Below are 24804 nucleotides of genomic sequence, written 5' to 3' on the forward strand. Positions count from 1 at the left end.
ACAGTCAGAAGAATAGGTACATGGTTAGATTTCATTCTTTAATAATCAAACCATCACATTTTGAATGAAGCTTTCAATCCCCTTTACAAAAAAAACATTGTAAAAGCACAAACTACTGCCAGGGGAAGGCACTTCACTAAGACTCAAATACAAGAACCGTGTCTGATATCTGCTAGCGTGGAGTGAAACTCATCACAGAGCGCTTTTTTTTATTCCGAAAGAAAGTGTTCTAAGCCATAGCCTTGCTTTGTAATGAAGTGAAAACACAGAAACATCCATTAAGAGCCCAGTTTGCAAGCAGGGAAGCACGGCAGGAACAGGACAACACAACCAATCGAACCTGACAGCCGACAACAGAATCAGTTCTTTCTTGACAATAACAACACGGTTGTGGTGGGATATGTACAGTGGCTGCGTTTGGGATGTTTGGCCTTCTGGTTTTTATCAGTGTCCACATCGCCATCTTGTGTCTGATATGCTCAAAGTTCCCGTCGCACACAAACAAGTTGCCGACACGTCATTTCCTGACTGCGCTGATTAGTTGTCCCACCTGCTCTTTCTACGTTTTGGTGGCTCGGGGACGGCAAAGCTATCATCTCCTCTGTTCCTCTCGCTCTTTCGGTCTTCTCTATCCCGCCTGCCTTCTTCCCCGTTACGACTGTCGCTATGGCGGCTGCTGCTGTAGCGATCACGATCCCGGTCTCTATCGGCGGCTTTGTCCCGCGAGCTGTCCTTCAGCGAGGACGTGGCGGGCGGAGGATAACTGCTCGGACTGGCGGGCACCGAGCTCAGGGAGCCGGCGCTGGTGAAGCCGGGCATGGAAAAGGAGGAAGCTTTGGGGCGCTCCGACCCGTTGGCGGACTCTGTGGGTACAGAGCTCAGACTGCCGGCGCTGGTCCAGCCGGAGGAGCTGCTGGACTTGGTGCTGAGCTTTGGAGGGTTGCCGGACGCGGCCACAAAGTGACTCTTGTACTGAGCCTGGATGAGGCGAGAGATGGATCCAGATCAAGTACCAACGAGGAAGCGTTTCTAAAAATGTAGTGGAGGTCTACCTGGAAGGCTTGTCTCATTGCGGAAATGCGGTCTCCCATGGCTCCAGAGGTGGGCTTGCTGAACCCTTCGTAGCTGCTCATGGAAGACAATACACTGCTGCTGCGATCCTGCAAGAGACCATAACATCTCATTTATGCCACATGCTGGAAATATGAGATTGCAATGGAATGTCAATCAGAATCAGTGATAATAAAAGAGAATTCTCTTTCGCGACTCACTGAGCTGTCGGAACCCAATCCTGGTCTCTCTTTGTAACCAAGTCCTCCTCCGCCGATGTTCAGCTTCTTTCCTTTGCCGCCTTTAAACCTGGATTTCCTGAACCAGGGATTCTACAAAAGAGGTGCAATAGAACTAGATGTTGTTGACGTCAAGTATTCGCCGATATTAAATATAATGTACAAGTCATTGTACGTCTCGTATCTCACTCTATATTGTTGAGGGGAGTTGCTAATGGAGTACCCAGCATGCCTTGCGGGCACTTTCTAACAATTGAAAGAAAACTAAAAAAATTTTCCCCATCATCCACAATCCTTGTACTATACATGAACACACGTATCTCTTAGCTGTGCGCCCCAAAGAAATAAAAACAGCTACAAAGACGCACTTTGGTCTGTTTGGCTAACCTGCAGGGCTAAGTCCATCAGCTCTTTGGAGACGCCCTGATTGGCCCCCTCCAGGTTGCGCACCAGGTCCCCGGCGAACGAAGTGTCCTTGCCGGTCAGGAGGGTGTAGGCCACACCCTTCTCGCCAGCACGACCTGTGCGACCGATCCTGTGCGTGTGCGTGTCGATGTCTCGTGCGACGTCGTAGTTGACCACCGTGCGGATGGACGGGATGTCCAGACCACGAGCTGGGATGGAGATCATGGAGGAAAATGACTTTATTGAAACATGATGATGTCGGAGATGTTCCACTCCAGCCCTACAGGTGGCGGTAACATGCGCCACAAAGATCAAAGTGCACTCACCGGCGACATCAGTGGCCACCAGGATGGGCAAATTCTTCTTCTTGAAGTCGCTGATGACCTTGTTCCTCTCGCTCTGGTCCATGTCTCCGTGCAGGAGGCCCAGGCTGTAGCCCTCCTGCGTGAGGTTGGTGGCCAGCTCCTCAGAGTTGGCCTTCTTGGTGACAAAGATGAGGACCGAGCCGGTGGAGGTGAACTCCACCAGGCGGCGGGTCAGCCAGCCCCATTTATCCGTGGCGCTGAGCAGCATCTCCACCACCTGTGTCACGTCCTCGTTGGCCTGGCCGCACACACGCAGATATTAAGAACATGCTAGAGTTGTAAAGGGCTTTTTATATAAACAACCATGCTGCAAACCTCAGCTGAGGACAGCATGGCAGATGCTACGCTACGTACCTCTCCAATGTCCCCCTGCACCACACGAATAGGATCCATCAGGATGTCTCTGGCTAACCTCTCTATCTTCTTCCGGAAAGTGGCGCTGAACAGAAGCGCTGTGGAGGGAATTATGTCAAAATTAAAGGATAAACTAATTGCGATATGAGGGCAAGAGAGAAGCACTCACTCTGCCTGTCCGGGCGCACGTGGCTGGCGATGGATCGAACTTGATACTCTGAAAAGGGGGACAAAGAATAGAGCACTAAACTGTTTAGGGTGTGGAATGGTGGTCTTATTGGCATCTACTCTATTTGCATTTCAGTACATTTAGCCATTTTTTTTCCAGAATTTGAAAAAAAAAAAAAAAAAAACACAATCGCGTGAGGGAGCGATGTTTGAACTGTGAGTGATGAATAACTGCAGTGCTTCCCGGAGGCTAGCAACCTATCTGTGGCAGTGGCGACATCATCTAATTTGTAGAATTGGACATAAAGCAACAGTGAAGATTTTCACAAACCTCTTTGGAAAAACTGTTAGTGAGTGGACGTGTAAAATGAGCATTTTAAAGCATTTTCACGACAAGCTACACAGACAGTACCATAATAAAAACGGGTAGTGCTAAATGTAAACAAAACATATGTAGTGGCACATCGATTTGTGGCAGTCCAAATGTATTCACGGCGGGCCACTACACGAGTGAACGTATGGGAAGCACTATAATTCCAACCCACCAAAGCCCATGTCAAACATGCGGTCTGCCTCATCAAACACCAGGTAGGTCACTCTCTGCAGAGATGTGGCCTTCTTTTTCACGTGGTCAATCAGACGACCCTGTCCAAAAAAAAAAAAAAAAACAATTAAATGCTGCATCCAGCTTTACTCAGCAAGCAACTGGAAGAAACCAAAAAGTGTCTCTCTTTTTACCGGTGTGCACACCACAATCTCTGCCCCCTCCTGCAGAGCCTTGGCCTGCTCCCACATGCTGCCTCCTCCATAGACCGCCACTGAGCGCAGCGAGTAGGCTTTCCCGAAACGCTTGCATTCGGCATGGATCTGGAAACGCAGGAAATAACCACCGAAGGTGCTTTCACGCCGATGGATGCCTTTCTGGGGACCGTCAAAGAACCGCTTGTAATCCTTACCTGCTGACAAAGCTCCCTGGTGGGGCACACGATGACCGCGATGGGCCCCTCCCCCGTTTCCAGCTCCTTCTGATCCATGATGTGGACCAGCATGGGCCAGATGAAAGCGGCCGTTTTGCCACTACCGGTTTTTGCTATCCCAATCATGTCGCGTCCCGACAGAGCGATGGGCACGCCCTGAACACACCACACTTTGCATCAAATACAACATTTCACCATGACGGCTCACTGGCGTCTCTGCGTCACGGCACCTGGCACTGAATTGGCGTCGGCTGAGTGTACTCGGACTTGCGGATCTGATGCATGAGCTGCTCGTCGAAGCCGAAGTGAGCAAAGCTGGTGCAGGGTTTCGGCGGGGCTGCGCCAGACACCTAAAAATGACAATACGAGATCACTACGGCAAAGGATGTCTTTAGAGAGAAAACGGCACTTTGGAGGAACACTTACTCGCAAGTTGAGTTTTTGCCGTAACTCCACCACTTGAGTTCCGGTGAGGATGCTGAGCTCCTCATGCTCATTGTAGAAGTTTTTCTCAAAGGGTGGGTAATCAATCTATTGGGAGAGTGGCAGTCATTACATTTTTCCGTAAGTGAAAAGAGGTTTGGATAATACTGATATACAGTATACGATACAGTCGTTACTTGATATATTAACCAGTTAACCACGATACTGTCCTTTTGGATCTACTTTGATGACAAGGGTACCTCTGTGTGGTCAATGGGAGGAAGGGGCAGGATGATTTTCTTGGTGGTGGAGGCAATGGGGTTGCCATCACTGTCATAGTCCACATTCTCCTCCTCCTCCTCCAGGTTCAGGCCGGCTGTGGGGTTCTCGGCCATGTAGCGGAAGTAGGCCTCCTGCAGAAAGCACAAGGACTCGGGTGAGGAACGGAGCTGCTCAACACAGCCAATCAATCATGACAACGATACGGTCGGCATGGCGTCAGAGGCGACTAGAAACGTATCATTCGTCATCTCGTACTGCGTCTATTCTGAGCTACATCGACACATAACATGCCTTTATGTCCTTCTAAGAACAAACATGAAAAACATGGTGGAAGATTGAAATACAACCTATATGCTGCCTGTATGGTCATATCGCAGGTAGGGGAGGGGCTTTGAGGGGGACCACTGTGACCAGCGATGTGATTGAATGCTGTAATAAATATTGTGAAGGGCTCACTCACTTGCTCATCTTCTTCTTCAATGTCATCACGAATACCCCTGAAATGAAAAGCGGAGAAAAAAAAAAACTTCCCTGCGGCTCGTTCATACACCCAAAGCAGCCCCCCCATCTTTGTCTGAGCACGCTCACTGAGCTTACCTGGTAGTACACTAAAAACTACCGCACCAAGGAGTATTTGAGACACAACGAAAGGAAAAAACTTGTGTTCTGAGACGAGGAAAGTACATGTTTATACTTTGAATAATTGACTTCTCATTGAAATGACATGATATTGTTAATTGGTCAACTCAATTCAACCTAATATATTTTATTTTATTTGCGTGAGGCTTTCATTTCAATGCAGGCCTACCAACATGTACATATTTATAGTACTCAACATGCAATTTGACTCTTAAATATGCTTGTATGCTCTCCATTTTGTTGCATTTTCCTGGTTTCATCTGTCTGTACAGTACAGATAAATTAATAAATATCAGTTTCTCAATATTTCAAATCAGGGGGTCGGGGGTAAGTGGGTACTTTTTATTCATAACAACAACACGATATGTCGACACTTGATATGGTGGCTCGAATACTCCTTTGTGCTGTAGTATCAGACAGGAAATGCTGTCATGTCGCTTCTTGCTCCACACAAGATGACAAAAACACTACTTAGATAAAGATACAGAAAAAAACTTACTTGGCTGCTTTTTCCTCAATTTTCTTAATGTCCTTTGCGGCTTGGTTCTGGGAAAGAAGGAGTTTTATTAAGAAGGAGTTGTATTAGAGAACAACACAGAGACTAGTAGTTTTTGTTGCCAGGTGTTTATACCCACCTCGACCTCGGCCATGAAGGCGTCGAGGGGATCGTCCTCGCTGTCTGAGCCGCCCCCCGATTTCATCTGCAGCCGCGTAGGCGAGTTCTCCGCCGGGATGTACGGCAGGTCCACGTTGCTGCTGGCCTCCTCTTCGTCGTCTTCAAAATACCTTTACAGTTTGCATGTTGGTATTTAAGTCTTTAAGTTCATTTGTTGTCCTTGATTTGATATGTGTGCAAGGAGAAGGAACACTCACGCATTTTCTTCATCAAAATTGCTTCTTTTTGTGCCGATTTTGTAGAATGACGGCAGTTGGCCCTTCCCATATCCGCTGCTTGATCCGGGGGGCCCGAATGACGTGTGAGATTTCTGGGATATTTGGGGCTCCTCTTTCTTCCCGGCAAGTGAAAACCCCCCAAAGCCGAATCCTCGCTTCACACCGGGACCACCTTTGTTCCAGTTCATGGCTTGGTTGTGAAAAGAAAAGCTCTTTACTAGCTCAATTCTATACAATACGGACACAAAAATATGACTTTGATTTGAAAATGCAGTTGCAGTTATCACTTATGGTGGCTGACAGGGGTAAACGAGCTACAACATCCAAATATTCCAAACAGAAATGATCCGATTCCAAAAGCACACAACATGAAACTTGCAGTTAGCTACTATCGGCTACTGTAATCACAATTTCAAGCAACACTGATTGATAATAATTATTCACTTTGATATATTATGAACATACAGAGCTCGTATGCTTATTATAATAGTTTATCTCAATGAAAATTAACATAAATTAATGGGCAAAAAGCGTCTACAAAACTCAATCCGATAATTATTATGCGCGTATGTGTGTACATTTTATTGACAGCTCGTTCGCCTTGAGAAAAAGATAGGACGTAAAATTATGTAGCCATAAAACATCAAAACAGCTAGCAGACGAAAGCAAAGCGATTCATAGCGATTATTATTTATACAAAATAACAATGTAAAGAACACTATGACGACATCACGTTATAGTGTTATAGTGAGTAGCATTGGCATTTAGCAAGCGGCTAGCAAGGCCGCAAACTGGGCCCGAGCTGGGTATGCAGTTTTGCATGCATGCGGCAGAATGCATTTAATGTGTATTTAACAAGTAAATCGGTATGTTACACTTTGTTATAACCCCGTGTGTAAACACTTTTAACCGTTTACCTGATCGCTAGCGTCCCAAAAACCTCCCCAAAGTGTTTCCTTCTGCGGAAGAAAACGTCTGCGTAATCAATGTGCGCTACTTGGTGGCCTTTGTGTGACGTAGATATCGCGCGACAACACTGTTAGCTGTCAGGCGCGCTCAAAGGATGGCGAGTGCATTTACTTTATGTTGAAGTATAATTTTGCTCCATTGATCTTTGCTGTGCCGTTGCTGATATGTACGGTAAGATAACCTTTTAATTGTGAGTAATACAGGAAATAAGGAGTTATGTGACAGAGGTAGCTAGCAATTTTAGCTAGCGTCGGCTAAAAGGGTGTGTTAGCATCGCTAGCTTGCGGATTTCACCATGACAACTGCACTGAGCCGCTGCGACAACTCACTAGTTTGACATTTTTTGTGGTTTCAAACCATATTTACAACCAATCAAATTAACATATAATGCTGTGAGTTTTTGGTGCTGTCAAACTAATACATGTTTTAATTGTTCATGTTTTTACGGATTGTTGTTTCATCTCTGTGACGTCCAGCTTGTGGGAGTCAGAATTTAAACAAAAAAACCTTCACAGGTATTCCCAGGACGAGATTTCAACAGTGAATTACGCTGAAAAGGATCCATGTCTTTCCTTGTAAGTCCAGTTCAATTTCCACCAATATTTGAAGTGAATGTTTTTTATTTGTACAGCATAATGGCCACTGAATCATCATCATCATCATCATTCATTGCTTTCACGTGTGTTTATTTTCTTGTGCAAGTTTTTCTCACTCTTGCTTGAATTGTTTTTCCCTTTCTCCCTTTTTGTCTGTTGGTAACCCGTCTGTCTGTCTGTCAGCGTTGGGTATCTGAGAAATTGAGTGTGGAGAGCCTGCGGGATTTGGAGTTATTTGGAGGTGAGGCCCGAACCAAAACAGAAGACGGTAAAATGCCCTTTAAGACAGCACAACACCACATGTAAGCAATCACCAGTTGCTGGACGTTTTATACATGTATACTTTGGATTACAATCATCTGTCACCGAGGTGGTACCTATTCAGGTTCTACTTGTGTACCACCTTTTGCAGATGCCTGTGCCCTGCTGGACTTGGGAAATGTGAACCTGGAGTATGCTAATTAGCCCCATGGGGTATGGTGGTGTAGATTGTACCCTTTTTGGTCATATTTCTGACAAATTGGTGGAGGTTGGATGCTATTTGTGGTCATGTGACATTTGGTGATTAGCTTGTGGATATCCAGGCGGTGGCGGCATCATTGGGTCTGTTGCTTCATCATTTTCGGTCCATTTTTGTGTAATGCCATATTGTTGAAGGTGTTTGTGGTCATCATGGTGGACAAAGTTTTCCCACATCTTTATTTATTTTGCTGTCCAACCAGGGTAGAACGTCGCTCACTATTTTCTTAGGTGTGTTGCGTTCCCATTACGCTGCTGGCCCAGCTAGGGAATTGATCCTTTTATAAGCTTTGCTCATAAAAAGGTTAGATTCAAGCTGTACAGGCAAGCTTTTTGTGGCGGATCTAATTTTGTGCGACCCCGACAACGAGGCTCCTGCTCGCGTTCAGTGTGTGTCCATGTTTTCATGTCATTGATGTGGTTTTTCCTACCCCAGAGCAAGCTCAGGGACTCTCTCACAGGAAAGTAAGTGTCCTGTCACCGCATCAACACACCCAATGTGCCTTTTGTGAATGTGTGTGTGCATGCGTGTGCGTGTCGTATGTGGGAGCGGTCGCTGGCCTCCAGGCACCTGCACACACTTCCTTAGTATGCATGAGAGTCCACGCCGTTGGTTGGCAATGTGCTCACTCACTGCTAGGATGTTCAGACCCGGAGCTAACATGCATTCCTATTGATCTGGCATCAACTGCAGATGTGGATCTCCTGAGCACAGGTGTACCTAATCCTGTGGCCAGGGAGTATGCGTCCCCTGCCAATGAGCTCAAAAGGATGTAGACCAAATGTGTGTTTGTGATGGGATCACATAGGATGCATGTTAGTCACAGATGCGATCACTGAATGATGCGGCTGCTGGCGAAGCTCCCCGTCGCCAGACGCGTGCATCGTAAATGGATGACGTTTCACGAGCTCTGCTGTGGCAATGCATGGCCACGCCCGCTCCATCCGATCCCGCCGACACTGATGAGCGATGTGGCCTCTGCAAGGGTCTGTAGATGTCAGTCCTTTTTACTTACGCAGTTTGCAGCTCGGCTCCCGGATGTATCTGATCGACACCCTTGACGTCACCGTGGAAACGGCGACACAGCCTCATGCACTCTCACGTTTTAGCCCCCGCACTCATCCGATTGTGTTGACTCGTCACTGCAAGGACAATGCATTTCTACACAAATTAAACTGTATTTTTTGGCTGGTGGTTAGTACACAGTAATCAAAGGGCAGGCACACTTAGACGTTAGAATCTCTTAACAGATGGTCTCGCTACTCTTGAGCTTTTCTCTCTTGGCTAAAGACAGTGTGTGAAAATGAAATGTCATCTGCAGCAGATCATCAAGCATAATTAAATATATATTGGGTGTAATTTAACACTTGCTGTATTAACACTGAGCATGTGACTGATGATGTGGAAACATGGAACCAGACCTGTTTTGGCATTCCTTGTCCAGGCCCATGAGGACAGTCGGGAGAGTCTGACCTCTCTTCCACGTCGACGCACCATGGGCAGCTTCCTCCCTGACAGCAGCGCCTACCAGCTCCTCACCGTTATTGGTAGGCCGTGCTCCCGCTCCGTGCACCATTTTATGACATTATTGTAATATTTGGATACCTCAGTGTTTTAAAAATGCCAATACCATTCGGAACGTTTGGGTGACCTGTGAATGCATGTTGTAGGCCAGGGACTGGACCACTTGATGACGGTGAACCGGGCCCGATACAGACCCACCGGGGAGCATGTGGCCATACGACGGATCGATCTGGAGTCGTGTACAAACGACATGGTCGCCTACCTGCAGGTCTGCATCAACATCCTGCTCACTTTCGGTCCGTAAGCATCACAGAGGTGAAACCTGGTTTGCGTTGCTTCACAGGCCGAGCTGCACGTGTCCAAGTTATTTCACCACCCCAGCATCCTGCCCTACAAGAGCATCTTCATAGCTGAGAATGAGCTGTGGGTCATCACCCCCTTCATGGCCTACGGTGAGCTGACCAATAATAATGGCTGCTTTTACTTTCATAATGATTGGGTTTTTGTTCAGGTTCTGCCAGAGAGCTTGTCAGCACACATTTCCCTGACGGCATGAGCGAGCTCACTATCGCGTACATCCTACTGGGCATGCTCAAAGCTCTAGAATACATCCACCAAATGGGATACGTGCACAGGTGAGCTGCGCCTTAACAGCGGCCATTGCGGCCTTTTGTTGTATCTTTTTCTATCAATGAATTCTCCTGCCATGCACACAGGAGCGTGAAGGCCAGCCACGTGTTGATCTCAGCCGATGGCCAGGTCTGCATGTCGGGCCTACGAAGCATCTTCAGTCTGATCCGACACGGCCAGAGAGCCAAGGTGGTGCATGACTTCCCGCAGTACAGCGTCAAGGTGCTGCCTTGGCTCAGCCCTGAGGTGCTGCAGCAGGTACCACATTAGCTGCAACCAAGCCATAGGATCATATTTTAGTGTACATTACTGCCACCTACAGGACTGGAGGTCACTACTCGCACCACCTATGCATTCATTTGACATGCATACTTTTATCCCAGAATCTGCAGGGCTATGACTTCCGCTCAGACATCTACAGTCTGGGCATCACAGCGTGTGAGCTAGCTAATGGACACGTCCCCTTCAAAGACATGCCAGCCACGCAGGTGAGAGGGAGACGTCATGTCACCTGGGATGTTTTTGAACACAAAAGGATCCTAGTCATGCTCCTTGCACAGATGCTGCTGGAGAAACTGAACGGAACCGTACCGTGCTTGCTGGACACCACCACAATCCCACCAGAGGAGCTGTCCATGAAGCCGTCCCGCTCCGGAGCAGACTCCGGGATCTGCGAAGGGCCCGTAGGAGGCGGAATCCGTCACTCCAATGGCGAGCCCGCCCCCTCCTCGTCGGCGGGACACCCGTACAACCGCACGTTCTCCCCGCACTTTCACGCTTTTGTCGAGTTGTGTCTTCAGCGAGACCCGGAGAAAAGGTTAGACGTTTGGACAAGTCAACTGTAGAATTGATTACATCTGACTACATGTTTCTGTTTTTTTTTTATTCAGACCATCTGCCTCAGCCCTCATAGGTCACCCTTTCTTCAAGCAGGTGTGTACGATGGCTGTCTTTAGATGTGATACTTGGGGTTTTGTTATTTGGATTTATTACAAAAAGTCCAACCAAACGGAAGCAATTTTTCCCATAGGAAAAAATGGACATCCAATTAATCTGCTGCAGACACCCAAAAAATGTATTAAAAAAAACATTGTAGGGAATACTGTAATTATGTTTTACATGCAGAAAGCGATGTGGAAAATTATAAAGGACCAATGAAGTGGACAAATGAAAATTTAAGGCAACTTTTATCCTTACTCGAAGACTTTTTTTTGGGCAGGGGACGGGATGCCTTTTTTGAATTCAATATTTTTTCTCATCATATTGTATTAAATTGCTGGCACTTGCAGCTTTTTTTGGCCCCATGGTGGGTTATTTAGCAGACACACTGTATAAAAAAATGCACAGGTAGTGAGTCAGCACATGTAGAGCAAACGGGCGAGTTATCGTATGAATACCAATTTTGGTGAAAACCAAGTCATATGAAAACTGGGGTGTTTGAAAACTGAAGTTTGACTGTGTTCACGCTGTGTTTTTCAGATCAAGCGGCGTCCCTCAGAGGTGCTGCCCGAGCTCTTAAGGCCGGCGGCGCCCATCAGCAGCTTTGAGAGCTCCCAACCGCAGCCGTTCCCATCTGGACTGGCCAGTCTGGAATCGGGTCTTAGCCACCTGGATGTGGACGACTGGGACTTCTGATATTGGCGAGGAGAGACGTGATGAGACGTTTCAGCTGCATGTACAGAAATCAACATTCTTCTACTTGGAGGTTAAGGCCTGGCCAACGGCCATCTTGCTGCTTTTGACGTCTCTTGAAGGTTTTTGCCCCCGGCTTTCTACTCATGTTTGCTTGAGAAGATCCTTCGAACGCTCACTCGTTATAACCTCTGACTGCAAGTAGTCACCTCAAACTTGAAAACTTCTGGAGCAGTCCACCCGCGTATGCATGCCCCCAACTTGCCGTGTGCATGAATGTTACATTGGCTTGACAGCCAGGACAAAGCTTTGTGCTGCAAGCTGAACTTGACAATAAAGTCACGTTTCCACCTGACAGGACCGCACGGTTAAGATGTTTCTTTCCTACAAAATACAGCTTTATTCAAAAATGTACAAAGACAACACGGGAAGATTAATCCTCTTCATCTGATGGCGGCAGGTCGCCGGCGGCTTTGCGTTTCTCGATCTTTGCCATCAATTCTGAAAATAGAACACAAACGTGAAACATGACCGTGTGCGGTGCGAGCTCGGTTCTGCCGGGCTCACCCTTGGCCGGATTGAAGACGCCGTTGGTCTGAGTGTTGCACACGTAACAGCGCTTGGACTTGCGGTAATGCTGCAGAGCGCAGGCCTCGCAGAAGTAGTGGCGGCACCTTGTAGGAGTGGACGGCTTAGAACTTTGCAGTACTGATGCCGTCCGGAAAAATAGCCGCTTACTTTGTGATGATGGGATTCTTGTAGGACTCCCTGCAGATGAAGCACTTAAAGGGCAGGTCCTCCTCGTCACTGCTCACCTCGTAGTTCTCGTCTTCTACATGACAGCACAATATTAACTCCACGAGAAAGCACTTGTTTGCTTTCACAGAAGGAAGACCGAGCTCACCATTTGCGCCGTATCTGCCCTCCTCCAGCTCCCTCTCAATCTGCCAGCCGTGCTTGTAGTCGGACCTGTCGTGAAGGAACTTGCAGCTGTCTGAGATAAGAACAGAAATATCAAAGCTCCCGCAAGACAGCCGTTTTAATCATCTCCTTTACCTCCGAAACCGCAGAAGCCCGTCTCCTTGTAGTCTTTGCAGATGTCTGGCTGGTAGTCCCATCTGACTGTGGCTCGCAGATGCTCAGGGGCTCGGATCGGGCCTTTCCTGTTCATAGGAGAAAAGCAGGAGGTAAGTGCTTGCTACACAATAGCGGTAAGAATGCCGACCACGTCGCTGCTCACCTGACCATGCCTGAGGACGCGTTGCCCATGGTGGTGTCTTTTGGTTTGATGTATTTCTGGTAGTTGTTGATGCCACGGTAGATTTTATCGTCCTCTTTGCCCTCCCGCTCCTGTCATCATCCAGCAAGTCCATTTTAGTCACACAATGTCTTCACACTGAAGTACTTTATGATAATGCAAAATACTATTGCTAGGGGAACAGCATAGCACACACTATCGTACCTCCTGGATTTTCTGGCTCCTCTCAAAGATGGCCTGAGCATCCTTATCCCGCTCTGTATCCAGTTGGTATGTCGCCGTCGCCCCCATGTCGTCCGGGCCTTCTGGTTTCTGAAAAGGTAATAATAAAGGTGAGTCAACAGTCAAAACTTCTTCACTATTTCCATAACAAGCAATGCCAAATGTCAACTCACAGCCGAGCGGGAGGACTTGTAGGACACAGTTATCTTGTCCTCATTGTCTTCACTTTCACTGGAGGATAAAGCCTTCTCCACTTTCTTGGACTGCATACAAAGGATATATGATATAGTTCTGCCACAACGTCCAGCTAGTACTAATAGTTACCTTTTGAATCATCGGATTAATTCGTTTTTCTTTCGTGTCCCTTCTGACCACAGAGCTCTGGTCTTCGCCACTGTTGTCATCTGGACATCGCAGGTAAGACGACCACCACGTTGAAAACAATACATTGTCACGTTATTTACCACAGTCGAGCAAGACACGCATTGTAGAGGAAATAAAAACCGTAGGCAAAGGAATAACTGCTACCTTTATCGCTGTCACTGGCTTGTCTTTTCCGGCCTGAGAATTTCTTTGTAGATTTTTTGAACAAGAAAGTGCAAGGACCATCTTTCGGCTTCTCTGCCTCCGCCATCTTGCCATCAGCTTTAGGTAAACACAGCGCCCCCTAGCGTCCCGGATGACTTCTTTTCAGATTAATGCTTGTCGCCCTCTGGTGTAAACTCTGATGTAATTGTAGTGCTATTTATATTTGATTAATGATGTTTCATACAAACACATGTCTTACATAAAGGACGTGAATGTTTCTTTTCCATGACACCGGAAGTAGAAATAATTTTATTTTGAAACGAAGAACCGGAAACGGTGTGTTTTAACCTTGTATTTTTTGACGCTTCGTCCTCCGGCTTCCTAAGCATCATCTTCTACATCGGCGACGTTCCGCAGAGGACAGCGCCTGCTCGTCAGACTCGTCAGGGCCGGGCGGAAGGAGGGGTCGCGGCCTGGGCGCGGACACCACGAGAGGCCCCCCCTGCGCCGCCGCTGGATGGATGGAGCCCGGCTGCGTGCACACAGCAATGGCTATGGGTCTGACATCGAAGAAGGCGTCTGTCCGGAGCGTCGGCGTGGAGAGAAAAAACCTCATCACGGTGTGCAGGTATGTCACGACGTGCATCCATCATAATCATCCTTTATTCCACCAAGAAACCATGAATGGTGACGTAATGCATAATAAAGGCCACATCTAGTCAACTACCGGTCAAAACCTTACCTTTACAGGAGCGTCTAATGGCAATTCCTACTCCCAAAGGTCAGCCATTTGCTTTCCTTTTAACTAAACATTTCTAGCGAATCAGGTTCCATTAAAAGCTCACCTGCACAAACCTTTTTTTGCATTAATTACTCACATTGTAGGAAAGATTATTGAACAAGAAAGGTAGCTTTAGTTTGCTCATCCATCACAGTGATGTCCAGTGTCTGCTTCCACGGGACAAGGGCGTGCAAGGACTCCTCCCACCCCATCCTTCTCGTCCTCGGTCCGCACGGAAGCTGATGTGCAGTCATCCTATAAATCATCATCATTATCATCATATGCCACAGGGGGGGAGAGGTCACGCCTCTCCATGCTGTGCATCCCTCATTTTGTGCCTCGCGACATACAGGACCTTCACGTGGGACATCTCATCACCTTTTATGAGGCCTGCTTTGCTGCGGTGATGACACACGGCCTTCTAAGCTGGAGCTGCAAAGAACAAATCTTAGCACGGGTCGCTTTTTGGTAGACAGGGGCTGTGATGTCATTAACATCCGGTCAACAAACTGAAAAAGCTCATTAGACACAAGATAGAAGAACTGCACTCAGACCATGCAATCAGGCTGGTGGGGGAAACCTATTAGGATACCGGAAGCTGATTGGCCGGAAGTGAGGAAGTGGCAGAACAGGGCTAATGCTGCATTCAGCACCCCTGGAAAGTAGAAAACATTCCACTTGGAACGTCACAGGTCCCACCTTAAGTCAACAACATGGCCGCCTGACCCAAGCAGTTATTAAGAGTTATTTAAAATTATTATGAGTCACAGAGAAAAATAATGTTTTGATAGCATAGAGTTGAACTATAAATATAAAGTCTTTCTTAAAAAAAAAAGTTGCAATATTTTGGGAAACAAAAAAAAGAAAATAGATTTGTCATTTGAAATACAGTTGTAACATTATGGGAATAAAGTCAAAATATTGTGAGGATAAAGTCAGAATATTCAGAGAAGAAAATTGCTGAAGTTGAAATATTTGGAATTTTTTAAAACAAAAAATGTGTCAAAAAGAGCATATTAATATATTAATAATATACTTTTTCAGCAATATGACAAAGCTGATATGCATTTTCTTTCGTGAAATCTATCTACATGAGTTCTTAGCATTTATGCATGTGTTGCTTTCCAAAATATCAACATGGCAAAGTTACATCCTTTCATTTTCCCCCATGTGGACGTGTTTGGACACCCCTTCATACCTGAAAGGTATCCATGATGGTGAATATTCTGTCTTTGCTAAACAGTAGATACGCTAACGATAAATCCGCTTTGAACCGTACAGGCTCGCCTTCTGTAGTAATTAGCGTTAAAAATAAACATGCCCTCCCAAGAACGACAAAACTCCAAAATAGACACGCCATCAAGAGCTTTTTATTCCAGTACGTCCAACGTTCCTTCTTTATTTTAGCGCTACAAACAGCGAGGCACACAAAAGAAAAAGAAAGCTCTCACAAAATGACAAGAAATTAGCGGTGCTGACAGAAAACGACGAGCGACTGACCTCAGACGACGTTTGACTGGGTTTTAATAACGGAAAATACACGAGGACGAGACACAAACAAAGCACGCACACGTTTCCATCAGTATTGATTACTGCACTTTTTCCTTTCCACTTTCCGATGAGCGACAGTCGGGAGGTTTCAGAGGGAGGGGGTCGTCGGCGCCATCCAGGTCAGAGGTGATTCAAGTAGTTGGCGGCGGCGGCGGTGAGGGTCCCGACTCGGCTGTCGTCTTGATGGTGCAGGACTCGGGGATGTGGCCTACTTCCTCAGGCCTCAAGGATGTCGTGCTAGCTTAGCGGACTTTGGTTAGTGTTGGGTTAACATTATTTGTCAAGCTATAATACGTACAATATCTGCTCTCTCTTTTTATCATCTTCATTAACAGAACATCACCAACCGTTGTTGGGGGACACCTTTTGTCTCGTTCCAACTTGGGGGGGTTTCTGGTTAGCCACAGAGGTTATCTAAATATTAGTTGACAGGATTTGTGGACGGGTGGGGCCCACAAACATGACTGCTAAAGACACTTTTCTTCACAATTTTCCTCCATTTCTATGTAAATAATGCTCAAATCTTAATTCTGGTTCACGGAAGAGGCGGGACTAATCCAAATATGTCATATTTTGCCTTGGTGGAGGTCTACTAGGTAGAGTCCATCCCTGTTATTCGCTGGGGCTGCGTTCTTCGAACAATTTGCTTGGGGAAGTGCTGTCTTATTTGCAATGACAACGGCTATCGAAATAAATGCTAAAACGCTAAAACACATGCAAAACGATACGCATCTGCAAGGCATGCTGGGTAACATGTGCTTTCCAGCATGCCTTGTGGGTTCTGAACTCGTATCAAAGAGTATAGTTTAGTTATAGCATCTATTTTGATAGTCCGTGTGTTGTTTGTTGCACCGTGAGTGAGGGTAGGCGCTTTGGTTTCTACCAATAGAGGCCTAATTTTGGAGATTATGGGCACAAAATGGCAGGTTTTCTCGCCATCGCCATGAAAAATCATCAAATTAGCGTGGTAACGAGTGCTGAATGGCGAATACGCGGGCGTCCCCTGGACCACGCTGGTGTCTTCTAGGGTGGATTTGGCCCGTTTGAATATGAGGCAGGGCTCGGAAAGACGTTTGTTGACATCATGAAACACCAGGAAGCAGAGAAGCCTTGCGAGGAGGACGACGAGGAGGAGGAGGAGGAGGAGGAGGAAGAAGAATAGCAGGCAGCGTGACAACATCCAGTATATTGGTCTTGATCATGCACAGTCCCTGCTAATCTACTGGGCTCTGCTGTTGCCGCTAGCAACAAGTTGCATCTTGGGGCGGCGGTTGTTGTTGTTGTTGTTGTTGCAACTTGCCGTCTGCGCTCCGTCTCACTGAACGGAGGCACGATTGATTTTTGGGCGTTTAGTTCCTGTTTTGTTTGTGTTGTTTATTTCCTCTCATGGCGTCGGCCGCCAGGGGAGGAGGAGCTGCGTCGGCACGGACCTAGAAAACAAAAAGGAGGACGTGAGACGTCACCGGTCTGAGAAGAGGAGATGCTGGAGGTTGGAAAGAAGCCTATTTCCCAGCATGCTCCTCGGGATGAACCCATTCCGAATAATGCCAAGCTATTGTTTTGATGCACCATAACATCTTGAGGGGGTGTCCACCTTCTGCCAGGTAACAATTTGAATAGTTCCTAATCCGAGCAGCTTTTCCCACAATTCCCGTACGTTTGATCCCTCCACACGTCCTCTGACCACCAAACACTTGCCAAGACGCTCAGGGTGGGGGGCAAGATGGAAGCATGGCTGGGAGACACACCCCGCTGAAGTTCCACTTTCAATCTGGCTTCCACCCAAAGTATCCTCCCTGAATTATTCATCAGCCATTAATTCTCGCTCTCCGTTTTCGTTTTGTTCTTTCCACTTTCCGTGCTCGGACGTCTCCTCAGACGGCCCACCTTGTCGGTGGACTCTGCTGCTTCATGATCTGCTGCTAATGCGACTGGAAAGGAAGAACGGAAGCAAGGGAAAGAGAGAAGAAAGAAAGAGGAGATGATTGGCGTTTGACTTTAGAGTGAAGAGAAACTTGATTAGAAAGTTTTTTTCTAAAACTTCAGTGAGAGAGTCCATCCTAACTGGACTAGATAGGATGGGGCCGCTCTAGATCTATGAAGTCTAGATGGGCTAGATCTGTCTGAGAAGATGTTTGGCTTTCTGAGGAGGCTTCATTAGTTCCTGCTCAAAGACTGGATAGGACTAGAGCGACACTATCCTTGCACGCTGGCTGCCGAATCACTTAATAATGGCATGTGTTGGCTGCGGTTTGACCCTGGAACAGACAAACGGAACGAATTGTGTTATGGCTTTGGAGGTTCCTGGGTACAGTAGAAGGGCGAGGCTGGAGAACAAGAGGGCATTTCAAGTCATGTGTGAGTGGGCCGGGCGCTGGTCCAAGCTGAGTGAGAGTTGGAGTGGAGTGGAGTGGGGTGGGGGTGCGGGTGGGGGGCACAAAAGAATCTTGTCAGAAGGACAAGCTGTTGTTTTTCAGTGTCAAATGGTACCAAGAACATGTTGCTCTTCTGCTGCATGGACTTTGATGTGTAACCCTAACCCTAAATCTGCTCATCTGGAGGTCACTCGTAACAGTAGAACCCCCACTCCACTTTTTATTTACAAGTCAAGAAACCCCATCCCTCGGGATCGGTCCCAAATGGGCTTTCACAAGCTCTAGCAGAACATTATGACATTTTAAGACTCCATGAACTCCATGAAAGCTAAGCAGGGGCAGTTTGAGGCGATCACATGACCTGTCAACCAGGAAGCATCTGGTTCTTGATTTGGGTCTCACAGAAAACGGACACCACTGACCTGTTTGACTGGCAAATCCGGCCTGGCCCATAAAAGTCAAAGTTCCAGAAGAGAATTTAATCCAATTAGTGTTGCCAGCCGGAGAGGACCGGATGCAGATGTTGTCGTGGTTGCCCCCCCCCCCAGGGTTCTTTTTGTTTTGGTCCACGCCAAGACGAGGTCCCCCCCGCCTCACTTAGAGCGTCTTGCGTTTGGGGAAAATGGCTTTCCGAAAGGAGGTGGTGGTGGTCCCCCTGCTGAAAGAGGCGCCCCCCAGGGAGATCTTGGTCTTGCCGCTGGTGATGGTGGAGGAGCCCATGGAGGTGGTGCTCCTGCCCCTGGAGATGGATGAGTTCCCCATAGCCAGCTTGGTCTTCCCCCTCTTGATGCTGGTGTTGCCCAGCGTCAGGGCCGTCTTGCCCTCGGTGAAGCTGGTGTTCCCCATTGAGGCCAAGCTCGGCGTCCCGACCCAGAATCGACGGCGGCGTTTTTCCAGCGCTCACTGGACGCTGAGCTTGGCACGCTCATGCAGCACGCACGCCCGCTCTGGAAGCCCTCGGACGCAGTAGTAACATCGACGCCGAGCCCACCGGAATGCTAAGCACGGATAGCGCGACCCCCGGTTCGCATAATACCTCCGTTGAGCTGCTGGACGTGGGCTCGGCCAGGCCACATACCACCCATGGGGCGCCGTGAATGGACAGAGGGGGCCGTAGGTGGCCGCTGCCTATTTGGAGGGCGGGGGGAAGGACCGGGACAGTAACGCGATTGTCCCGCCGGACAATTAAAGGGGACATTGTTGGGAATCTTGAGGTGACATCACGGCGTTCCGCACCATTGTTCATGGCCGGGCGAATAAACGCCGCCGATGGTTTGGTGTGTGGTTCATTCAAATTCGTTTTTATTCTCCGTTCGCTTATACGCCACGAAGCAAGCAGAGTTAAGGCATCTTCTAAACAATAGACCGAACACGGACTTGAACATGTCATCCCCCTCACCACCCTCAAACACGTCTTTACTGACCTGCTTCCACAGAGCAGAGTTTATTTTTAGTGACTGTGTGCAGGATTCATGTGTGGAAATTCCAGTAGACGTTGCTGTGAGTCTTCCCGCCCCGCCTCAGGGTGGTCCTGACCACCGACACGCTCTTAGTCCCGTGGGTGAGCGTCAGCGTGGTGATGGAGCTGGCGGTCTCCCCGCGCGTGACGGAAGTGGTCCCCACCGCTACGCCGCTCTTCCCCACCACTAGCGTACATCTGCTCCAGGAGATGGAGGATTTGCCCCAGGAGATGGCGTACCTGGTCCTCAGGAGCGAAACCTTGCCTTTGCTGAAGGAGGTCCTGCTGGATGTGAAGGTGGTTTCCCATTCGCTCTTTGAGTCTTTCTTGACCGCGGCGCCGCCCCCCCGGGTGCGCTCCATTTAGGTGTTCCTCCGCTTGGGCATGAGCGCTTTCCTGAATGAGGTGGTGGTGGTTCCTCGGCTGAAGCTGGCCCGTCCCAGAGCCACCGTGGTCTTCTGCCTCTGTATGGTGGAGTCTCCCATGGAGGTGGTGGTCACTCCTCGGAAGATGGAGGAGTTTCCCATGGAGACGGTGGTTTTCCCCCTGGCGATGGAGGTGCTTCCCACTGCCAGGGCGGTCTTCCCCTCGGTGATGCTGGTGTTGCCCATAGCGACGGAGGCGGGCGGCCCGAGCTGGTGCTTTGACGCCGTCTCCTAGCATGCACGCCGCATGACCGTCCTTTTCGGGGTGCAGCAGGGGCGGATGCTTCCCGAGTACTAAACTAAAGCTGCAACTGACCCTAAATAGCTCGGACGAGGGGGAGGGAAGGATCTGATCATTTTTTTTGATGCTGGGGGGGCCACACAGAATTGCACAAAGCCTGCAAAGACAGGGGGTTAATTGTATTGTTGTCATGACAACATGAAGGGGTGCATTGTGTGGCACACAAGACAATTGGGGTGACCTCAGTGATAAGATGGCGTGGTTCACGCCACCGAAGGACCCCCCCCCTACAATACAGTACCGTGTTGTCCACCGGGTACCTCTCGCATCTGCTGCATCCTAACTTTTTTTTAAACTCTTCTCCTCGTGTGTCTTTTTAGATTCTCAGTCAAGACTCTTCTGGAAAAATACACGGCCGAGCCCATCGACGACTCGGCGGAGGAGTTCATCAACTTTGCCGCCATCTTGGAGCACATCCTCAGCCACCGCTTTAAAGGTAACGCCGCCGCGACGCACGGCCGGGGAGGTCCCAAGCGTGTTCTCACGGCGCCCTCTTGTGGTCCGCCAGGCTCGGGCAGCTGGTTCAGCTCGGACGGACAGCGCAGCTTCTGGGAGTACATCCGACTGGCGTGCAGCAAGGTGCAGAACAACTGCATCGCCAGCATCGAGAACATCGAGAACATCAGCGCGTCGAGAGCCAAGGTACAACTTTTGTAAAATTTGTGTTTTGTGTAAAATCCTCTGCCTTTCAAGCACAAAAAATCGATAGTTGAAGTAAAATGGAAATAAAAGGCATTGAGAAGACTCATTTAAAGACTGTAGTACTTGACACTGGTCACTAGGTGTCAGTAGTGTTCCATTACACTTATGAGACAATAGCCACTGCAAAATGCTTGCACCATTTTGGGTGTATATTACATCGATAATGTCTTAATTTGGCTGCACGGTGGTTGAGTGGTTAACGCGCAGACCTCACAGCTAGGAGACCCGAGTTCAATCCCACCCTCGGCCATCTCTGCCATCTCCAACGCATGCGTTGGTTTTCCCTGGGTACATTCCAAAAACATGCTAGGTTAATTAGCCGCTCCAAATTGTCCATAGGTATGAATGTGAGTGTGAATGGTTGTTTGTCTATATGTGCCCTGTGATTGGCTGGCCACCAGTCCAGGGTGTACCCCGCCTCTCGCCCGTGCGACCCTTGTGAGGATAAGCGGTAGAAAATGAATGAATGTCTTTTTTTATGTCTGCTACATTGGGTAGTATGAGTGTAAAGGTGATTATAGGGGTGTTATTTTTGGTGTAGAGGGCTCTAATAATATGAAAAAGTGTATTTAGAAACTCCTAAACAGGTTTTGTTTTATAAAAGAGGAGTCCTACTTTAAATGAGGGATGGCTGCACTGAGTAAAAGTCACATCAAATACTGGACCAAGATTTTTTTGCACGGTGCCACAGTGTTCCGTCCTCCGCCTTTAGGGTCGAGCATGGATCCGAGTGGCGTTGATGGAGAAGCGTCTCTCGGAGTACGTGTCCACCGCCCTGAGGGACACCAGAACAACCAGGCGAGGCCCAACTCTCCGAGGTGCGGCACGGAGCAAATGATTTCACATTTTAACGTCTTGATTTAACGCCACGGCAGGAGGTTTTACGACGACGGCGCCATCATGCTGAGGGAGGAGGCCACCGTCCTGACCGGCATGCTGATCGGGCTGAGCGCCATCGACTTCAGGTGAGTGTGGCTGGAGAACCCGCTTCTTCTCTGACCTCTGACCCCGCACATGTTAGCTGCTAGCATACGTATCTTCATCCCGAAGTTGAGGAGTAGCAAGCTAGCGATTACGTTCCAACTTTCCACACAGTTTCTGCTTGAAGGGTGAAACGTTGGATGGGAAATCTCCAGCTGTGATCGACTACACTCCCTACCTGAAGTTCACCCAAAGGTGGGGGCCGCCGACGCCACTGCTAGCATAGCATTAGCGTTACCTCAACTCTTCTCTCTTTTTAGCTACGACTGCCTGAGCGACGACGAGGACCGGCGCAGCGTGGACAGCAGTAACAGCGAGGAGAGCGTTCCCGAGCATCCTTACATCCCGCTGGTGACCGACGAGGAGAGCTGGAGCAACAAGTGTCGCAAGATGGAGCAGCGCTTTAAGATCGTCTACGCTCAGAAGGTGACGCTACCTGCTGAGTTGCTTTGCTCTCCACGTGCTTGGTCTCCTCACCGGCGTGCTTTCCTCGTTAGGGCTATTTGGAGGAGCTGGTGCGTCTCCGTGAGTCGCAGCTGAAGAACGTGGAGACGGAGAACAAGCGTCTGAGGGCCAAAGTGGATGAGCTGACGGTGCAGAGTCAGCGCGAGAAGAAGGAGCTGGAGGCCATCGTGCTGGAGCTGCAGGCTCAGCTGTGAGCGAGCGCTCGTCTTCTGTGAAGATCTCACCTTTTGCTTCCGTTTCCAACGCTCTCTCTGCTCTAGCTCCTCCCTCATGCCTTGTGACTCCTCCCACCTGGGAAAAGACCTCTCCATCCCGCTCATCAGCCAGTGGTCCTCAGTCACCAACAACCGAAGCGGCGTCCAGCTCTTCCGCAGGTAGTCCGTCACATCCTCCTGAGGAAGAACATGGCCGGTATTGAAAGCTGAAAGCTCATCTTTGTTGCTCCGTCATCATCCAGGAGGAGTTTCCACAGTTTGGAGCAACTTTCCGCCGAAGTCAGTCTGAACTCGGACTCGCAGAGGACCGAGGAGAGGCACAATGGCGACGCCGCCTGGACCTCAGCAGGTAACGACACCTTCATGTTGACCGCCGGCACGGAGCTTTATTCCCATATTCCCACTCCAGTCCTGCGGGTGGCAGGGGAGCGCATGACATTTTTTCCACCACAGTGCAATCTACTGGATCTGGTGACTATAGGGGTGCTATTTCATGTCTACAGAGCTCTAATAATGTTAAGAAACATATTTATAAACAGGTTTTATGCTAAAACTATGAAAATATTCCATGTATTAACATTAAACACTATATTGTGTAAATCAATATGGTGGTCGGAGTTGGAACCAATTAAACGTGATGAACGAGGAACGACTTAATTGGTTTCAGACCCCACCCTGATGAGGTTCATTTCCGTGAATGAATTGAACATTTTTGTAATTAAGAGCATAGAAAGAAGAAAGATTAAAAACATTATTAGAGCCCTCCAGGCATGAAATAGCACCCCTATAGTCACCTTTACACGCTTATTTGCCAATATACTTGACTTAATAAGAGAAAAGATGACATAACATAGCCTCACGTGCTAGCATTTAGAGATTTCCTTGTCGTTCTTATTTGACTTCCTCTTGTGTGCAGTACTTCCTGCAGTGGCTCTTATCTCGTCAACGCATGACTTGCTATTTCGTTGAGTGGAAATTGATGTAGTAGTTTTAGCATTCAAAAGAGTCCAGCTATTTGTTACACAAAAGCATCCTTGATGCTATGCTGCGTGTCCTGTCCTCCATTGTTGTGTTGTGTCGTGTTGTGGCGCGTCTGCAGGCAAGGACACCACCCCCTCCATGTTGGGCCTGTGCGGCTCCTTGGCGTCGCTGCCCAGCTCCAAGTCCCTGACCAGCCTCAAGTCCAGCGAGTGTCTGGTCAACATCAGCGCAGAGCCCAGCCCGGCGCTCTCCCCCAGCTAGGAGACCCCGACCCTCGCCCCCACGACCTCCGCCCCCGAAGCCGCCCCCCTCTCTGCCTGGTGATGCTGTGACCCGCCAACGTCTCTCTTGAATGTACAGCAGGAATTGTGGTGTTTATCCTCGCATACGCTCCCCGCCGTCTTTTTAGTTACAAGGTGACACGCCACCATCCAAACAACAAAGGAAACCAAACCAACAGCTTTGGATGCGCTCGCTGGAGGCTTAGCGGCCTGACGCTATGTGCTACGAGTCACGTGACCACACCACACACACACACGAGCAGGACATCACCTCCTGTTCCAGCCGCTAACTTTCTACGCTTCAAGCCTGAAATGATTTTTCTTTGTTTTGTTTTGTGTTGCAATAAACTGCCTTTTACATGATGTCTGTGTGTGTGTGTGTGCGCATGCGTGTGTGTGATCTGTAGGCGACCAGCAAACACGTGAATTGGACAAAGTGGACAGGTGCCCTTTGGAGCCCTCTAGTGGCCGTTAGTGGCATTACCACTGAAGGGGAGGACGCTCACACGCCACTTCATTAGGTACACCTGCTATTTAAAAAAACTATTCTGACTAATAATGCTTACGACAGATTTAATCTTAATTAACTCATCATTATTGTAGAGTAAAAAT

The 24804-nt window shown here is 48.4% G+C and overlaps 5 protein-coding genes and 1 long non-coding RNA gene across 12 annotated transcripts; 2 read left to right on the plus strand and 4 right to left on the minus strand.

Annotated features, from left to right (window-relative positions):
• Nucleotides 1–19: 19 nt before the first annotated feature.
• Nucleotides 20–6833, minus strand: ddx42 (DEAD (Asp-Glu-Ala-Asp) box helicase 42). Of its 2 annotated transcripts, XM_058048904.2 has the most exons (18): nt 6714–6833; nt 5776–5986; nt 5538–5688; nt 5402–5448; nt 4724–4760; nt 4242–4394; nt 3985–4089; nt 3789–3908; nt 3538–3714; nt 3320–3448; nt 3127–3226; nt 2583–2630; nt 2414–2511; nt 2021–2297; nt 1677–1903; nt 1272–1382; nt 1053–1160; nt 20–978 (listed from the first exon to the last, which is right to left on the minus strand). In XM_058048904.2, exons 2-18 carry the CDS (start codon nt 5982–5984, stop codon nt 538–540), a joined length of 2538 nt encoding a protein of 845 aa, XP_057904887.2. In that variant the 5' UTR covers nt 5985–5986; nt 6714–6833; the 3' UTR covers nt 20–537. The 2 variants fall into 2 exon arrangements, with proteins under 2 accessions (XP_057904887.2, XP_057904888.2); XM_058048905.2 differs by lacking the exons at nt 4724–4760; nt 5776–5986; nt 6714–6833 and having other exon boundaries at nt 5538–5623.
• strada (STE20 related adaptor alpha) lies at nt 6775–12022 on the plus strand. Of its 3 annotated transcripts, XM_058048913.2 has the most exons (13): nt 6775–6936; nt 7281–7340; nt 7545–7602; nt 8317–8345; nt 9326–9428; nt 9552–9673; nt 9749–9857; nt 9917–10040; nt 10122–10293; nt 10419–10523; nt 10596–10852; nt 10926–10968; nt 11515–12022. In XM_058048913.2, the coding sequence occupies exons 2-13, from the start codon at nt 7329–7331 to the stop codon at nt 11668–11670; spliced, it is 1290 nt and encodes a 429-aa protein (XP_057904896.2). In that variant the 5' UTR covers nt 6775–6936; nt 7281–7328; the 3' UTR covers nt 11671–12022. The 3 variants fall into 3 exon arrangements, with proteins under 3 accessions (XP_057904896.2, XP_078653636.1, XP_078653637.1); XM_078797510.1 differs by lacking the exons at nt 8317–8345; nt 10926–10968; nt 11515–12022 and having other exon boundaries at nt 6803–6936; nt 10596–10895; XM_078797511.1 differs by lacking the exons at nt 6775–6936; nt 7281–7340; nt 7545–7602; ... (1 more) ...; nt 10926–10968; nt 11515–12022 and adding an exon at nt 7639–7663 and having other exon boundaries at nt 10596–10895.
• On the minus strand, nt 11279–13852 carry rnf113a (ring finger protein 113A). Of its 2 annotated transcripts, none has more exons than XM_058048915.2 (10): nt 13676–13852; nt 13472–13551; nt 13321–13410; nt 13130–13237; nt 12908–13017; nt 12724–12830; nt 12572–12661; nt 12406–12496; nt 12235–12341; nt 11279–12168 (listed from the first exon to the last, which is right to left on the minus strand). In XM_058048915.2, the coding sequence occupies exons 1-10, from the start codon at nt 13779–13781 to the stop codon at nt 12101–12103; spliced, it is 957 nt and encodes a 318-aa protein (XP_057904898.2). In that variant the 5' UTR covers nt 13782–13852; the 3' UTR covers nt 11279–12100. The 2 variants fall into 2 exon arrangements, with proteins under 2 accessions (XP_057904898.2, XP_057904897.2); XM_058048914.2 differs by having other exon boundaries at nt 11280–12168; nt 12406–12499; nt 13676–13849.
• Nucleotides 13418–24555, plus strand: rundc3aa (RUN domain containing 3Aa). Of its 2 annotated transcripts, XM_058048906.2 has the most exons (12): nt 13420–13564; nt 14062–14303; nt 20888–21003; nt 21076–21209; nt 21982–22067; nt 22145–22234; nt 22365–22445; nt 22511–22676; nt 22748–22905; nt 22976–23089; nt 23173–23279; nt 24030–24555. In XM_058048906.2, exons 2-12 carry the CDS (start codon nt 14197–14199, stop codon nt 24170–24172), a joined length of 1302 nt encoding a protein of 433 aa, XP_057904889.1. In that variant the 5' UTR covers nt 13420–13564; nt 14062–14196; the 3' UTR covers nt 24173–24555. The 2 variants fall into 2 exon arrangements, with proteins under 2 accessions (XP_078653635.1, XP_057904889.1); XM_078797509.1 differs by having other exon boundaries at nt 13418–13564; nt 20888–21209.
• LOC144901877 (uncharacterized) lies at nt 15805–19787 on the minus strand. Its single transcript, XR_013630017.1, has 2 exons — nt 18805–19787; nt 15805–17938 (listed from the first exon to the last, which is right to left on the minus strand). It is a non-coding gene; the product is annotated as an uncharacterized LOC144901877 (long non-coding RNA).
• Nucleotides 15805–20588, minus strand: zwi (zwilling). 2 transcript variants are annotated; one of them, XM_078797301.1, is made up of 2 exons: nt 20082–20588; nt 15805–17437 (listed from the first exon to the last, which is right to left on the minus strand). In XM_078797301.1, exon 1 carries the CDS (start codon nt 20450–20452, stop codon nt 20204–20206), a length of 249 nt encoding a protein of 82 aa, XP_078653427.1. In that variant the 5' UTR covers nt 20453–20588; the 3' UTR covers nt 15805–17437; nt 20082–20203. The 2 variants fall into 2 exon arrangements, with proteins under 2 accessions (XP_078653427.1, XP_078653426.1); XM_078797300.1 differs by having other exon boundaries at nt 15805–17938; nt 19807–20588.
• Nucleotides 24556–24804: the final 249 nt, after the last annotated feature.

The sequence above is a fragment of the Doryrhamphus excisus genome, linkage group LG16 (genome assembly GCF_037039965.1).
Source record: "Doryrhamphus excisus strain RoL-2023G ecotype Guam linkage group LG16, RoL_Dexc_Guam_v1.1, whole genome shotgun sequence".
Taxonomy (NCBI): domain Eukaryota; kingdom Metazoa; phylum Chordata; class Actinopteri; order Syngnathiformes; family Syngnathidae; genus Doryrhamphus; species Doryrhamphus excisus.

Bases quoted from the DNA above. Each gene is read 5' to 3' on its own strand.
- ddx42 (XM_058048904.2), bottom strand. From the start codon at position 5,984: ATGAACTGGAACAAAGGTGGTCCCGGTGTGAAGCGAGGATTCGGCTTT. The intron at 4,761-5,401 runs GTAAGTTTTTTT...TTTTCATTTCAG, and splicing joins ATTGAGGAAAAAGCAGCCAA to GGGTATTCGTGATGACATTG. The intron at 1,904-2,020 runs GTGAGTGCACTT...TCTCCATCCCAG, and splicing joins GGTGGCCACTGATGTCGCCG to CTCGTGGTCTGGACATCCCG.
- rnf113a (XM_058048914.2), bottom strand. From the start codon at position 13,781: ATGGCGGAGGCAGAGAAGCCGAAAGATGGTCCTTGCACTTTCTTGTTC. The intron at 13,552-13,675 runs GTAGCAGTTATT...TGCGATGTCCAG, and splicing joins AGCCAGTGACAGCGATAAAG to ATGACAACAGTGGCGAAGAC. The intron at 12,169-12,234 runs GTGAGCCCGGCA...TTCTATTTTCAG, and splicing joins CGTCTTCAATCCGGCCAAGG to AATTGATGGCAAAGATCGAG.
- zwi (XM_078797301.1), bottom strand. From the start codon at position 20,452: ATGGGCAACACCAGCATCACCGAGGGGAAGACCGCCCTGGCAGTGGGA.
- rundc3aa (XM_078797509.1), top strand. From the start codon at position 14,197: ATGGAGCCCGGCTGCGTGCACACAGCAATGGCTATGGGTCTGACATCG. The intron at 21,210-21,981 runs GTACAACTTTTG...CTCCGCCTTTAG, and splicing joins TCAGCGCGTCGAGAGCCAAG to GGTCGAGCATGGATCCGAGT. The intron at 22,906-22,975 runs GTGAGCGAGCGC...TCTCTGCTCTAG, and splicing joins CTGGAGCTGCAGGCTCAGCT to CTCCTCCCTCATGCCTTGTG.
- strada (XM_058048913.2), top strand. The intron at 9,674-9,748 runs GTCTGCATCAAC...GTTGCTTCACAG, and splicing joins ACATGGTCGCCTACCTGCAG to GCCGAGCTGCACGTGTCCAA. The intron at 9,858-9,916 runs GTGAGCTGACCA...GTTTTTGTTCAG, and splicing joins CACCCCCTTCATGGCCTACG to GTTCTGCCAGAGAGCTTGTC.